Below are 15,855 nucleotides of genomic sequence, written 5' to 3' on the forward strand. Positions count from 1 at the left end.
GGAGTGACAGGTCTGCCCTTTTGGCAGTATTCAACTGCGCACCAGGGAACCCCACATTGTCTTCTGAAATGCGTTAGGTATACACGACGAAATGCTCCGGCTCTGACTTTATTGGATACATATGAGAAAAACATCCTAAAGATGGATTTTCAACCGAGTTTGACCAGTTTATTCGACGTTTATTGTGAATTTTGGAATTTTTCGTTCCATGCGCCAAGAGTTCTTGGACATGTGCGCTCCACATGGCTAGCCAAAGTTGCTAATTCGACAGAAGAAATGGACATTCTAAAACAAAACAACGATTTATTCTGGAACTAGGACTCCTTGCACTACATTCTGATGGAAGATCATCAAAGGTAAGAGAATATTTATGATGTTATTTCGTATTTTTGTGGTTTATGTTGGCTCCAACAAGGCGGAGAATTGGACTTCTGATTTCATGAAATTATATTATATGATATCCCAGTGGCGCAAGGCTAGGCTATGCTAGGCAGCTTTTTTGATGAGGAGGATGAATCGGTAGATTAACAAGTATAGCAAGTCTATTTTTTGATTCAATTAGTAGCTGTTCTCATTGTCTAGAACCTAAAACCTCTACTTCATCACCCTCCCGGATCAGGGATCCTCCTCATCAAAAAAGCTGACTAGCATAGCCTAGCCTAACGGGACAGGGATATCATATAATATAATTTTCATGAAATCACAAGTCCAATACAGCAAATGAAAGATAAACATCTTGTGAATCCAGCCATCATTTCCGATTTTTTTAATGTTTTACAGCGAAAACACAATATGTATTTCTATTAGCTAACCACAATAGCCAAACACACAACCGCATATTTTCACCATATTTCCAACGCATAGGTAGATTTCACAAAACCGACAAAATAGAGATAAAATGAATCACTAACCTTGAACAACTTCATCAGATGACAGTCTTATCACATGTTATACAATACATTTATGTTTTGTTCGAAAATGTGCATATTTGAGGTATAAATCATAGTTTTACATTGCAGCCACCATCAAAAATAGCACCAAAGCAGCCAGAATAATTACAGAGAGCAATATGAAATACATAAATACTCATCATAAAACATTTATGAAAAATACATGGTGTACAGCAAATCAAAGATAAACATCTTGTGAATCCAGCCAATATTTCTGATTTTTTAAGTGTTTTACAGCAAAAACACAATATAGAATTATATTAGCTTATTATTAATAGCCAAACACACAAAAGCATTTATTCACCGCAAAGGTAGCTTTCGCAAAAACCAGCAATAGATATAAAATTAATCACTAACCTTTGGACAACTTCATCAGATGACAGTCTTATAACATCATGTTATACAATACATTTATGTTTTGTTCGAAAATGTGCATATTTAGAGCTGCAAATCGTGGTTATACATTGTGAATACGTAGCAACATTTCCCCAGAATGTCCGGAGATATTTTGGACACTCACCTAATCTGACCAAAGAACTCATCATAAACTTTACATAAAAATACTTGTTGTATGGCAAATGAAAGATACACTGGTTCTTAATGCAACCGCTGTGTTAGATTTTTTCAAATAACTTTACCACAACATACAGCTTACAGGGTTATTGTGAGACAGCGCTCACCAACACGGCGGAGAATAGGCATCAACATATTACACAGAAATACGAAATAACGTCATAAATGTTTTCTTACTTTTGCTTAGCTTCCATCAGAATGTTTTACAAGGAGTCCTATTTCCAGAATAAATCGTTGTTTGGTTTTAGAATGTCCATTTCTTCTAACGAATTAGCAACCTTGGCTAGCATTGTGGCGCGAACATTCCCATCCTCTCTTGGCGCAAAGACCGGAAAATTCCAAAAGTCCCATTAAACGTTGAAAAAACTGATAAAACTCTGTTGAAAAAACCTACTTTATGATGTTTTGCTCATATGTATCAAATAAAATCAGAGCCGGAGATATTCGCCGTGTATACCGAACGCTTTTCAGAAGACAATGTTGAGCTCCCCCGCGCGCCGTCGAAGACAAAGAATATACCGGACCTGTCACTCCAAAAGCTCTTATTCGGCCTCAGATCAAGCTAGACACACCATTCAACCTTCCACTGCCTGTTGACATCTAGTGGAAGGCGTATGAAGTGCATACATATCGATAAATAAAAGCCAATTGAATAGGCAAGCCCTGACACAGAGCCTCTTTTTCAGATTTTTCACTTCCTGTCTGGAAGTTTGCTGCCAAATGAGTTCTGTTTTACTCACAGATATAATTCAAACAGTTTTAGAAACTTCAGGTTGTTTTCTATCCAATAGTAATAATAATATGCATATTGTATGATCTAGAACAGAGTACGAGGCCGTTTAAATTGGGCACGATTTTTTCCAAAGTGAAAACAGCGCCCCCTATTGACAAGAAGTTAAGTGCCACCTTTCCCCTAGTATCTCTTCACTAGTAGCCTACCTAATAATTGCTGTTTGAACTGTCTGATTGGCCAGTACTTTTGACTGTCGGTGGTTCAGGCCTAAGTGACTTGTTTCAGGAAACTAGTCATATGTCGCGGGTCACTACTTCACAGGAGAGCCATTTGAACGTAACTTGTATTTTTTATCAAAATGTCTTTTTTGGGGGGCAGAAATGCCTTCTGGAATATGTGAACTTCCATGTGCCTTAATAACAAACGTGCATGCCATCTTTTAAATACTAATAAAGTTGATAAATGAATTTATGAGTCACAGAAAAAGCGAGCAACCTTCCTGCTAGCCATGATTGGCTGAGATAAGGAGTGGGCTGGACATGCCGAAAGATGAGTTCAGATTGGTCTGCCATATAGCACACTTCTGTCTATTTGAGCTGGTCAGTATGTATAGGTAATCCTGTCTAACGCTGCTTTTTTAATATATATATAGCACGTTGTAGAACTGCACAAGTGTTGCTCTTCACTTTCTGGATGACCGAGTTTTGAAATCAGTGGAGATAGAGTATGATAGCTAAGGAGATGGAGAAAACACCTGTCTCCAGATTACGTCTTCAATCTAAAGGCAACCAATGCATCCGTGACAGGGAGAAGCATCCATCCATGATGTATATGGGTAAGATAGTCTAGCTAGCTACATGTTCAGATATTACACATTTCTAATTTTTACAGAAAGTTTTGGAAATGTGCCAGTACATTGTGCCCATTATTCATTTCGTAGTAGTCAGCAGGATAAGTGCACTCTATATGTGTGTCTAGGTCATTAGACACCATTAGACATGCACCTATCTTGAGAGTGGGCATGTCTGTTTATTTGTGTACCATTGCTATGGCATAATATTTCTATGCCCTAATGTGAAACCAAACAAAAATGTGTGCAAGGCAAAAAGATAACAGTGGCTAAATGCCAGAGGGGATGAATCATTAACATAAAGAGGAGTTACTATGTGTGCGACGTAAGGATGAACCTTCATAAAAAGTGTGTGTCAAGGCTGGAAAGGGAGTTACTTTATAAACCAGCTTGGCTTATATCACTTTGTAGTAAAGTCTAATTGAACTCACAGGCTCCGGTATTTGAGAAATATTATTGACTAAATATTTCCACGACAAAAGTCATTTTTGTTTCAAGTTAAAATGTACTGTTAGCTAGCTAGCTAACCTTAGCTGGCTGGCTCAGTAGCTAACGTTACGTGTATGATCTTATTATTTGTATCTCAGAGCCATTTGCTTTGCTAGTTATAGCCTAATGTTAGCTAGCTAACATTGAACCTGGCTGTTTAGCTACCTGCATATTCATGCAGGGTAGTAACATCATGAGTTGGAATTATGGTTAATTGTTTAGCTAACTAGCTAGCTACATGTCTTAACAAAAGACTCCACTATGCGACAACTGTTGATAGACGTAGCTGGTAAATTCGCTCTGGCTATCTACTCTGATTTCAGAGCACGGTTAGGATAGTCTAGCTAGTTACATTTTCAGATATTGCATGTTTCAAATTTTGACAGAAAGTCATTTTCATTTCAAGTCAAAGTCTACTGTTAGCTAGCTAGCTAACGTTAGCTGGCTGGCTCACTAGCTGATTTTACGTGTATGATCTTATTATTCGTATCTTAGAGCCATTTGCTTTGCTACTTATAGCCTAATGTTAGCTAGCTAACATTGAACCTGGTTGGTTAGCTACTTACAGATTCATGCAGGGTAGTAGTGTCATGAGTTGGGATTATGATTAATTGCTTATGCTGCTAGCTAGCTACATGTCTTAAGAGGTTAACAAAATACTCCACTATGCAAGTAACCATTTCAATAGAATGTCACTGCGACAACTGTTGATAGACGTAAGCTGGTAAATTCGCTACGGCTTTCTACTCAGATTTCAGAGCACTCTCGTCTGAGTGTGCCAGAGCACAGAATAACTGACAAACACCTGTTGAATATTGCCGGTGTCAGTAAACGTTTGCAAAAAGCATAAATTGTTGCAAGCAGCACAGTAGCAGTCACCAATGCTCTGGATAGCATAAAAACAGCCTAAACAGCTCTGCTAGGGCAAGTAAAATGGTCAGCGAGCTGTTCTCTCATTTGTCTCTGGAAATAGCTATTAAGCTAGCCAACGTTAGCCAGTTAGCTTGGGTGCTTGACTGCTGTTGTTAGGACAGAATGCTCGGATCAACCCTTAAAGAGATGGGTGGGGCTAAAGCTTAAGAGGGTGTGAACGATGCTGAATGTGTGTCGATAAAGAGGAGCTCTCCAGTAGGTACCAAAACATTCAAAGGCCATTTTCTCAAAAGTGAGGATACAAGTTTATCAACTTTTAAAGCAGAATTACAGTTCAAGTCGGAAGTTTACATACACCTTAGCCAAATACATTTAAACTCAGTTTTTCACAATTCCTGACATTTAACCCTGGTAAAAATTCCCTGTCTTAGGTCAGTTAGGATCACCACTTTATTTTAAGAATGTGAAATGTCAGAATAATAGTAGAGAATGATTTATTTCAGCTTTTATTTCTTTCATCAAATTCCCAGTGGGTCAGAAGTTTACATACACTCAATTAGTATTTGGTAGCATTGCCTTTAAATTGTTTAACTTGGGTCAAACATTTTGGGTAGCCTTCCACAAGCTTCCCACAATAAGTTGGGTGAATTTTGGCCCATTCCTCTTGACAGAGCTGGTGTAACTGAGTCAGGTTTATAGGCCTCCTTGCTCGCACACGCTTTTTCAGTTTTGCCCACAAATTTTCTATGGGATTGAGGTCAGGGCTTTGTGATGGCCACTCCAATACCTTGACTTTGTTGTCCTTGAGCCATTTTGCCACAACTTTGGAAGTATGCTTGGGTTCATTGTTCATTTGGAAGACCCATTTGCGACCAAGCTTTAACTTCCTGACTGATGTCTTGAGATGTTGCTTCAATATATCCACATCATTTTCCTCCCTCATGATGCCATCTATTTTGTGAAGCGCACCATTCCCTCCTGCAGCAAAGCACCCACACAACATGATGCTGACACCCCCGTGCTTCACGGTTGAGATGGTGTTCTTCGGCTTGCAAGCCTCCCCCTTTTTCTTCCCAACATAACGATGGTCATTATGGCCAAACAGTTCTATTTTTGTTTCATCAGACGAGATGACATTTCTCCAAAAAGTACAATCTTTGTCCACATGTGCAGTTGCAAACCGTAGTCTGGCTTTTTTGTGGCAGTTTTGGAGCAGTGGCTTCTTCAAAAAACATTTCTGAGGTCTTGGCTGATTTCTTTCTATTTTCCCATGATGTCAAGCAAAGATGTACTGAGTATGAAGGTAGGCCTTGAAATACATCCACAGGTACACCTCCAATTGACTCAAATTACGTCAATTAGCCTATCAGAAGCTTCTAAGGCCATGACATAATTTTCTGGAATTTTCCAAGCTGTTTAAAGGCACAGTCAAGGCACAGTTTAAAGGCACAGTATGTAAACTTCTGACCCACTGGAATTGTGATACAGTGAATTATAAGTGAAATAATCTGTCTATAAACAATTGTTGGAAAAATGACTTGTGTCATGCACAAATAATGCACATTTGTGTAACAGTCTTGCGAATTTATGGGTGTGTTGTATTGTAGGGGGTGTTTTTCTTCACCTCTGCCAAGCCATCAGCAGTCAGTGCTGGGAGGTGTGTCTTTCACCTCTGCCAAGCCATCAGCAGTCAGTGCTGGGAGGTGTGTCTTTCACCTCTGCCAAGCCATCAGCAGTCAGTGCTGGGAAGTGTGTCTTTCACCTCTGCCAAGCCATCAGCAGTCAGTGCTGGGAGGTGTGTCTTTCACCTCTGCCAAGCAATCAGCAGTCAGTGCTGGGAGGTGTGTCTTTCACCTCTGCCAAGCAATCAGCAGTCAGTGCTGGGAGGTGTGTCTTTCACCTCTGCCAAGCCATCAGCAGTCAGTGCTGAGAGGTGTGTCTTTCACCTCTGCCAAGCCATCAGCAGTCAGTGCTGAGAGGTATGTCTTTCACCTCTGCCAAGCCATCAGCAGTCAGTGCTGGGAGGTGTGTCTTTCACCTCTGCCAAGCCATCAGCAGTCAGTGCTGAGAGGTATGTCTTTCACCTCTGCCAAGCCATCAGCAGTCAGTGCTGAGAGGTATGTCTTTCACCTGTGCCAAGCCATCAGCAGTCAGTGCTGAGAGGTATGTCTTTCACCTCTGCCAAGCCATCAGCAGTCAGTGCTGAGAGGTATGTCTTTCACCTCTGCCAAGCCATCAGCAGTCAGTGCTGAGAGGTATGTCTTTCACCTCTGCCAAGCCATCAGCAGTCAGTGCTGAGAGGTATGTCTTTTACCTGTGCCAAGCCATCAGCAGTCAGTGCTGAGAGGTATGTCTTTTACCTGTGCCAAGCCATCAGCAGTCAGTGCTGAGAGGTATGTCTTTTACCTGTGCCAAGCCATTAGCAGTCAGTGCTGAGAGGTATGTCTTTTACCTGTGCCAAGCCATCAGCAGTCAGTGCTGAGAGGTATGTCTTTTACCTGTGCCAAGCCATCAGCAGTCAGTGCTGAGAGGTATGTCTTTTACCTGTGCCAAGCCATCAGCAGTCAGTGCTGAGAGGTATGTCTTTTACCTGTGCTAGGCATTTAGTGCTAGTACTTCAGTCTCCCCTGTGTTTTTCAGCGGCAGCAGTACTCGGCGGTGTTATCACCAAAACTGAGAGGCTCTGTCGAGTTGTTCTGCGGATATATTGTTATTTTCTGATGACCTCATTTTGTTCTTTTGTAGCTTTGGCAGCTATTTGTGTGTTTTCTATACCTGTTCACGCTTGTGTTTTCTATACCTGTTTCTATACCTGTTCACAATTTAGTGTACCCTGCACGCACAACCCATGTGGAATTCCTTTTCCCACTAGCACTGAGTTTGCTGATAAATACTTTGTTGAGGGAAAATGTTCATGATACGATTGTGATGTGTTGTTGTTTCACTTAGCTACTGAATCTTTAGATGAATGCACTAATCAGGATAGTAGCGTCTGGTAAATGATGAACATTTAAATGCATAAAGTTCAGTAGCTTGCCATATGCATAAAAAATCTGATGAGACAGCTGTGCACACGGGAAGTGGTATGGTCCCCTGGATGTTTGCAAACATGAATGGAAGAGTTTCCTGCAGAGCATAACAGAACTAAGCACATCTAAGAGATAGAGGAAGGGGGAGAGGGAGAGAGGGAGAGAAGGAGAGAGGGCGAGAAGGAGAGAGGGCGAGAGGGAGAGAGAGAGGAGAGAGGGAGAGGGAGAGACTTATTTAGCTTTCATCAGGCATCAATTCCAGAGTCATAGCCTTGTGGAATTAGTTCATTATATTTGACAGACTGTTAACAGATATTTTCAAATAATTCATGAGTGACGGGCAAAATGTTCAATGCTTTTTTTTAAGATTAAGCTTAAATATGCATATAATTTTTGCATAAAAAAATGTATTGACCAATTCTTCTCAGGTGAGGGTTGTCTTAGAGGTGAGGTGTATTGTGAGATCTTAAAGGTCAGAATAAGGATGTCTGACCCCAGAAAAGCTCTAAATGGATTTAGGACCGAAACGCACAACAATAGAGGGATTTGGGATTTAGAGACACATGAAGTCTTTTCAAGGTTTCATTGAGACATTAGATATTGTTGGGGTCCTGCACCGATCTAAATCTGTGGGACGCCACCCCTACCCGTCTACCCCTACATCCCACCCTTCTCCTCACCCCACCCTATTGCACCCCATCCCTCTATCAAGGATCTCTTCAACCCCCACCTCAACTTATCCCATCACTCTTGTGAGGGGAGGGCCAGGATGTCACCACAAACCTCACTTCAAACTCTGCCCCCCCCACGTCCCATCTCTATACCCCATCCCATCGCTATACCCCATCCCATTTCTATACCCCATCTCATCATCATATCACGTCCCATCTCTATACCCCATCCCTTCTCCATACCCCATCCGATCTCTATACCCCATCCCATCTCTATACCCCATCCCATTTCTATACCCCATCCCATCTCTGTACTCCATCCGATCTCTATACCACATCCCATCTCTATACCCCATCCCATCTCTATACCCCATCCCATTTCTATACCCCATCCCATCTCTGTACTCCATCCGATCTCTATACCACATCTCATCTCTATACCCCATCCCATTTCTATACCCCATCCGATCTCTATACCCCATCCCTTCTCTATACCCCATCCGATCTCTATACCACTTCCAATCTCTATACCACATCCCATCTCTATACCTCATCCCTTCTCTATACCCCATCCGATCTCTATACCTCATCCCATCTATATACCCCATCCCATCTCTGTACTCCATCCGATCTCTATACCCCATCCCATCTCTATACCCCATCCCATTTCTATACCCCATCCCATCTCTGTACTCCATCCGATCTCTATACCACATCCCATCTCTATACCCCATCCCATCTCTATACCCCATCCCATTTCTATACCCCATCCCATCTCTATACCACATCTCATCTCTATACCTCATCTCATCTCTATACCCCATCCGATCTCTATACCTCATCCCATCTATATACCTCATCCCATCTCTATACCACATCCTATCTCTATACCCCATCCCTTCTCTATACCCCATCCCTTCTCTATACCTCATCCCATCTCTATACCTCATCCCATCTCTATACCACATCCCATCTCTATACCTCATCCCTTCTCTATACCACATCCCATTTCCATTCCCCTTCCCATCTTTATACCTCATCCCATCTCTATACCCCATCCCATCTCTATACCACATCCCATCTCTATATCCCATCCCTTCTCTATACCACATCCCATCCCATCTCTATACCTCATCCCTTCTCTATACCCCATCCCATCTCTATACCTCATCCCATCTCTATACCACATCCCATCTCTATACCCCATCCCTTCTCTATACCACATCCCATCTCTATACCCCATCCCATCTCTATACCACATCCCATCCCCTTTTCCACAGCTTCCAACCCTAGCCTTATCTTCACTCTATCCTATCCCTTCCTATCACATATCTTAGTGGGTCATTGCATATCAATGAAACCCTTCTTCACACTCCATTGTATTCCAGGCCATCCCATCCCCCTTTCATGGTTCCCTCCTATCTGTACCACTGATAAAAATTCCATAGTGACGGGAGGAACCAGAGGAGCAGTCAGTCTGATGACATGTCTGGAGCCCTTTGGGGGAAACAAATCAATTTTCATCAGTAGCAGACAACAGAGGATCAATAGGGTCCAGTCAAGAGGGACTGTGTGTGTGTGTGTGTGTGTGTTTGTGTGTCTTCATGCAATAGATTGGGAAAGGAAATCATTAAAGTGTTTGTATGAGACTGATTATTCTCATGGCTTCTGACTGACTGTCTTTTTGTGACATCTTTGTGTGAAAACATTGACTGCAGTCTGGCTTCTTTCATTAGTACTCCAAGGGAGAAAAAATGTCTATAGACACTCAAGATGGTAAAACAAACATGAATGTTAAAAAGAAAACATTTCTACTCGGAAGGCTTAAATAATGAAGAGATTCAGGCCTTGCAAGAAGTAATTTGCAATGAAAAATAACAACAAATGTATTGAATCATGGACCCTTATAGCTAGAATCCTTAGTTAAAACAATAGGAAAGCAGCCACCCCGCCTCTGTTTTGGGAAAAAGCTGAGGGATGGGCCTGGAGAAATGTAAGCACACTCAGAGACACAGTTATGGATGCAAGAACTGACCGTTCATGATATCAAAATTATAGTTTGAACAATGTTTTGAGGATATGCAGAGTTTGCTTTTCATTTACGTTGTTTATTCACAATGGGGTAAATCAAGCTTATATTTTGGGTTCTGATGGGGCACGACACTTGAACTAAATTCATGAGGAATTAATAAGTTATGTTCTTCAAGAATCAATGGGTATTCATAATTAATGAATACACAGTCCAAAAATGGATGTAGCAACTAAGGATTCTAGCATTAAAATCCTAACTACCCTTCACCTCTCAGAAATTCCCCTCCTCCCCCCATCCTCCAATTCCTTGTCCAGCATGTGTCTAGAAATCAATTCTGCAAAATCACAGAGGAGAAACAACCAGCTACGGCTGTCTGTCCTCAGCTCTGCAAGCAACCCAACCGATCAAAGAAGCAATTCTCCTTTAAACTAGGTACACACCTCACATCATAAACCCCTCCCCCTCCTCCTCTAGCTGGGTCTGAACTGGGTCTTAATGGAAAAGCACCAGACATCGTTTGACATATCCTCTATTCAACCCTATCTCATTCCATCCGGGCGGGGAACACACACACACGCAGGCACACACACACACACGCAGGCATGCACACACACACACATGCACACACACAAACACCCTAATGTGAAATGCAGACTGTGTGGAGTAGCGCCAGGTAATCTCATTTACCCGTAACTAAGTCTAATTCAACAGGGTGCTGCTGTTAGAACAAGCTCACTGCAGCCAGCAGCCATATTGTTTCTATAACTGGGGAGAAGGGATGGGGAGGTGACCTTGAATGAAGCAATCAGGGTGTAGACGGAAAGTGTACCTGGGCTGGGCTTGCTCACCACCTAGCTAAATGGGTCAATATACACAATACACTGTGTCTGTAGGGAGGGATGAAAGCGGGGATGGAGGGAAATAGAAAGCGGTTAGAATAAGGAGGTAGGAAGGGATGAAAAGTAGGGAATAGGGAGTGGTGAGTAGAAGAGGGAGATAGGGAGGGATGAAAGGATGAGGAGGTGAAGAGAGAAAGAGGGAGTTGTGAGCAGAGACGATGGTTGAGATAGACTAGTTTTAGTGTTTCATCTCATCAATTTTACTTTATGCAAAGGGTTATCTCCCTTTCTCACTCATAATAGTTTTCATCTTGTACCTAAATCTTTGAATATACAATATATATATTCTCCTCCTCTGAAAAGAAGAGACCATTAGACTTGGAGTTAATATGGCTTTCACCACTGTCATCGTCACGGCAACAGCACAGTGCAGGCAGCATGAGGCTCTGGCTGATGTGAATGGGACCTTGATTATTGTTATATTATGAGAACTGGTTGAGAAGTATCAACACACACACACACACACACACACACACACACACACACACACACACACACACACACACACACACACACACACACACACACACACACACACACACACACACACACACACACACACACACACACACACACACACACACACACACACACACCCTCCCTAGGGTGCTCATTAGCTGGCAGTGTGCTATGGTTCACATATCTTCTGATAATTGCTATATTCATACGGTGAATCTTAGTCGAACGAAAGAGAACAGAAAATTCCCAGGATGTAAAATACAATTACAACGCACATTTCCTAATTGAATCATTAATAAAAAGTGAGTTCTTCACATTTCCCTGACAACACAATGGAGTGTGAAGGCAAGCCATTGACATCTCTCATTTTTGTCTCCTACTTATTGTTGGGTTATTTAATCATCTTAAACGAAGATTAACTATGTCAGATATATTGAATTAGAAGTAATAAAACTCACACTCCTAATCATTTTTATTGTTAAATTATCAAGTCAGCTATGGTTATTTTCTCCATTATTCTGAACTTAATTAAATTAGGGTGAATTCAATTATTGAGATTAAACTCTGTCTCTAAAACACAAGGACCCTTCGATCTACCCTGACTAAAACTCTCACCTCCCAAACCACATTAAAAACGCATCAGTTACACTCCTCCCAGGTGCGCTGCTTCCTATTACACATGCCATAACAAATGTTTGCTCTGTGCCAGACACGCTCGGAGAATAATGCAATCTGTGTGACGAGGGGATTGTGGAGTTTTGCATCTCTTTGACTTTAGTGTCTTGGATTGGCACAATGATTTGAGACAATGATTTCAACGTGTGCCCTATTAGACTGTTAGACTGTCCAATAGATCAAGCTGTTCTCTTCAGTCTTCAAATGGTGGACCACTGCAGTACTATAAGCCAATATCACCATGCTTGCCAAAAGCAACAAGCACAATGGTTATTGTTTCTTTTACTCTCACATGCTAACTGAATTCTGACACTGTATTCAAGTTTATTTTGGAGAGAACATGAACTAGCAAGTGCTGTATATCTAGCTCTGTCCGTGTGTGTCCGTGTGTGTCCGTGTGTGTGTGTGTCCCTCCTCAGGCAGTGCCAGCACAGCTCTCCGTGTGTCTCAGCCAGCACAATTACGACCAGCAGTGGCTCGTGCCTGGCCCCTCGGCCCCATGGTATATCAGGCACACACACACACACACACACACAAAAGTATACGCACACATGCACATACACACAAGCCTCCATAGCTCTGTGCTTTCTTAGGACTAGACAAACAATGGAGAGAGAAATAAATATACACAGAACAAGATCGTTACAGAAACAGCAATTACCCTGTTGGGCTGCGGTCCAAGGCCAACACACACACACACACACACACACACACACACACACACACACACACACACACACACACACACACACACACACACACACACACACACACACACACACACACACACACGCACACACACACACACACACACACATACACACACACACACACACACACACACACACACACACACACACACACACACACACCTGCAGGCACAGTTCAAGGCAATACAAGCTCCGATTCACCCAAACATATTGTAACACAACTGAACACACCATGAAAATCAACATGGTAATTAGTATAATAAAGACTTAGAATATTCCCTCCCTCCCTCCCTCCCTCCCTCCCTCCCTCCCTCCCCTTACCATCACTGTTAACACACTGCACTTGTGGTATATGGGTGCCCGGTCCGCACTCTCTCTCGTTGTCTGGGATACACTCCTCCAGCTTCACAAGCAACCAATCATAGCAACTGGGTTCGTCACATGGTATGGCCTCCACCAGGTGAGGGCAGCTTCCTGTTCCTCCTGTCGGCTCATTGATGACTATCCTCTTCCTCAGTTTGAACCCTGGTAGGAAAAGACAGGAAAATAGGTACACTGGTGCTGCCATGGAACCATACATAGCTGTAGAATTCTACCATTTGCTTCTACCATCCCAAAAAACATTTCAGTAAAGTAAAGTTTTGCAACTTACAGTTCACCTTTTCATTATTTATTAAACTGACATTCACACACCACCCCCTTGCTCATGGCCAACCTCACCCTCTGTGGTAGCACTTTTCAGTGCTACCACAGAGTCCCCAGAAGTCCCCAGAAGTCCCCAGAAGATGACAGACATTAGAGAAACAGCTTCCCATAATGACTATTATTATTCTCTCCTCATTAAGTCAGGCTTTTACCCAAAGTGACTCATGTACTAATGTATGCAGCAATCCATTAATACATTCATAGTTTTTGCTGTTCCAAATCCGAGGGCTTTCCCTTGTCAAGGACATGGAAGTGGTGATGTCTGGGGCCCGGGAGGTGTGTGTGTGTGTGTGGTGTGTGTGTGTGTGCGTGCCTGCACCTACATGTGTGTGTGTTTGTATTATGTTAACCCCTGCCTGCCCATCCTGAGGTCAGCCTGTCCCCAGCCTCAGGGCCTAATCTCCACTGCTGCTCCAACCTGATAAGAAAAGAGCATGGGGGAGCCAGCAGGACTGGAGGACTGGTGGATGATGGCTAACTCTCTCTTCCCTCTGATTCTTTCTGATTCCTTCCTGAACCCTCTACTTAATTAGGAGGGTCAGCTGGAGGATGGAGGTGTGTTGTCAAGTGTCAGGGCTGAGGTGGAGAGTTTAACAGGGACAGGTGGGGGAAAGTGGGAAAAGAAGGGGAGAGGTGGAGGGTTTAGGAAAGGTGAAGGGTGGGGGGGTGGGGGTGTTAGAGAGGAGGGAATGGCTAGGATAGAGATCCTGCCAGGTTTTTTATCTAATATCACTACCGTCTGTTGAACCACAGTAAAGGACAGCAAGGTGAACAGATTGACTGAGGCCTTTCCACCCTGTCAGAGCCTGAGGGCTCTTTGCACAGACAAACATACTGATGGAAAACGTGTAGGCTATAATTACTTCTCCAATACAGTATTGTGTCGCAACATCTCAAAGGCCATGGCTGAGACAAACGTAACTAAGACACCATCCACTTTTTTGAAACATATCTCCCATTAACGGTGCAGTATGTTACTAAAATCCGTCAAATACTGGTAGATAGATACAATCACAGTGTGTGTGCAGACAGTCCATTTGGACAGCCAACACAAAGAGTGACACACGTTGATTGAATGAATACTGGGATATCAGGGCATATTGATGCTGCATGAAGCTCGTTGTCACAGGGATAAAAAAGTGCCCAAAAATCGCCTGAGTCTGCTTCTCTCGACTAATGAGTGCCAGGGTGAACAAACACACGCAAGTGTGCACGGACACAGACACACACCCCAGTCAAGTTTGTGCGTGTACTGTATGACATGCAGTAGTGTGAGACACGAGACGAGCGTGTAGTGAAACGAGAGAAAGAGAGAGATGTGCGGTAAGAGCGAATCCATCATTAAGACACATGGGAGACAATTTCTAGGCGTCCCTTCCATTTGAGATGCTTCATTAGGATAGAGTCAATATGCATTAGTCACCATAGTGGAGGTGATAGAGGGGCTGTGGCTCAGAGACTGCTGCTGCTGTTCTGTTCCTGTACCAGAGATAATTAAGGTCTGAGCCAGCCAGCGTCTGTGTCTGTGTGTGTGTGTGTGTGTGTGTGTGTGTGTGTGTGTGTGTGTGTGTGTGTGTGTGTGTGTGTGTGTGTGTGTGTGTGTGTGTGTGTGTGTGTGTGTGTGTGTGTGTGTGTGTGTGTGTGTGTGTGTGTGTGTGTGTGTGTGTGTGTGTGTGTGTGTGTGTGTGTGTGTTTGTGAGTCAGCCAGCATTTCAGCCCTTACTGATGGAATAGCACCAACTGTCACCCCCTTCCCGCTGTCTAACAAAAAGGGAGTAGAGACACCTGCACCCTCCCTATAGCATCCTCTCTCCATATCTCTTTCTTTCTCTGTCTTTCTTCTCTTTATCTCCTGTCAATAGCAACATATTGCTTATAGTGTATACAGTACATCTGTGCTCTATATAGAAGCTGTGAGGTTTCAAACTTTTTTTAAACATATTTTTTCTAATACAACTGCAACAGACCTTTTTGAAAAATGCAACAATGATTGCTTTCTCGCCTACAGTGTTTTTTATATCTATATTCCACCGTTTTGAACAACACTATATCTACAATTTATGTCTTGTTCCAGGGGCTTGCCAAGAGGATTGCCAAGAGGATAAAGAAAATCAATATTGAGACTCAATACATTTTATAACTCATAATTTATCTGAATGCAACACAAATAAAGATGGATTCTAGAGTAGTGTTGCATACACGTACCA

At 42.6% G+C, this 15,855-nt stretch overlaps 1 protein-coding gene across 1 annotated transcript in view; it reads right to left on the minus strand.

Annotated features, from left to right (window-relative positions):
- LOC129820080 (thrombospondin type-1 domain-containing protein 7A-like) overlaps positions 1 to 15,855 on the minus strand; it is a 184,893-nt gene that overhangs the window by 57,669 nt on the left and 111,369 nt on the right. The window contains exon 6 of the mRNA XM_055876922.1: positions 13,265 to 13,468. Coding sequence (XP_055732897.1) covers positions 13,265 to 13,468 — 204 coding nt within the window. The remainder of the gene's footprint in view (positions 1 to 13,264; positions 13,469 to 15,855) is intronic.

The sequence above is a fragment of the Salvelinus fontinalis genome, chromosome 22 (assembly GCF_029448725.1).
Source record: "Salvelinus fontinalis isolate EN_2023a chromosome 22, ASM2944872v1, whole genome shotgun sequence".
Lineage (NCBI taxonomy): Eukaryota > Metazoa > Chordata > Actinopteri > Salmoniformes > Salmonidae > Salvelinus > Salvelinus fontinalis.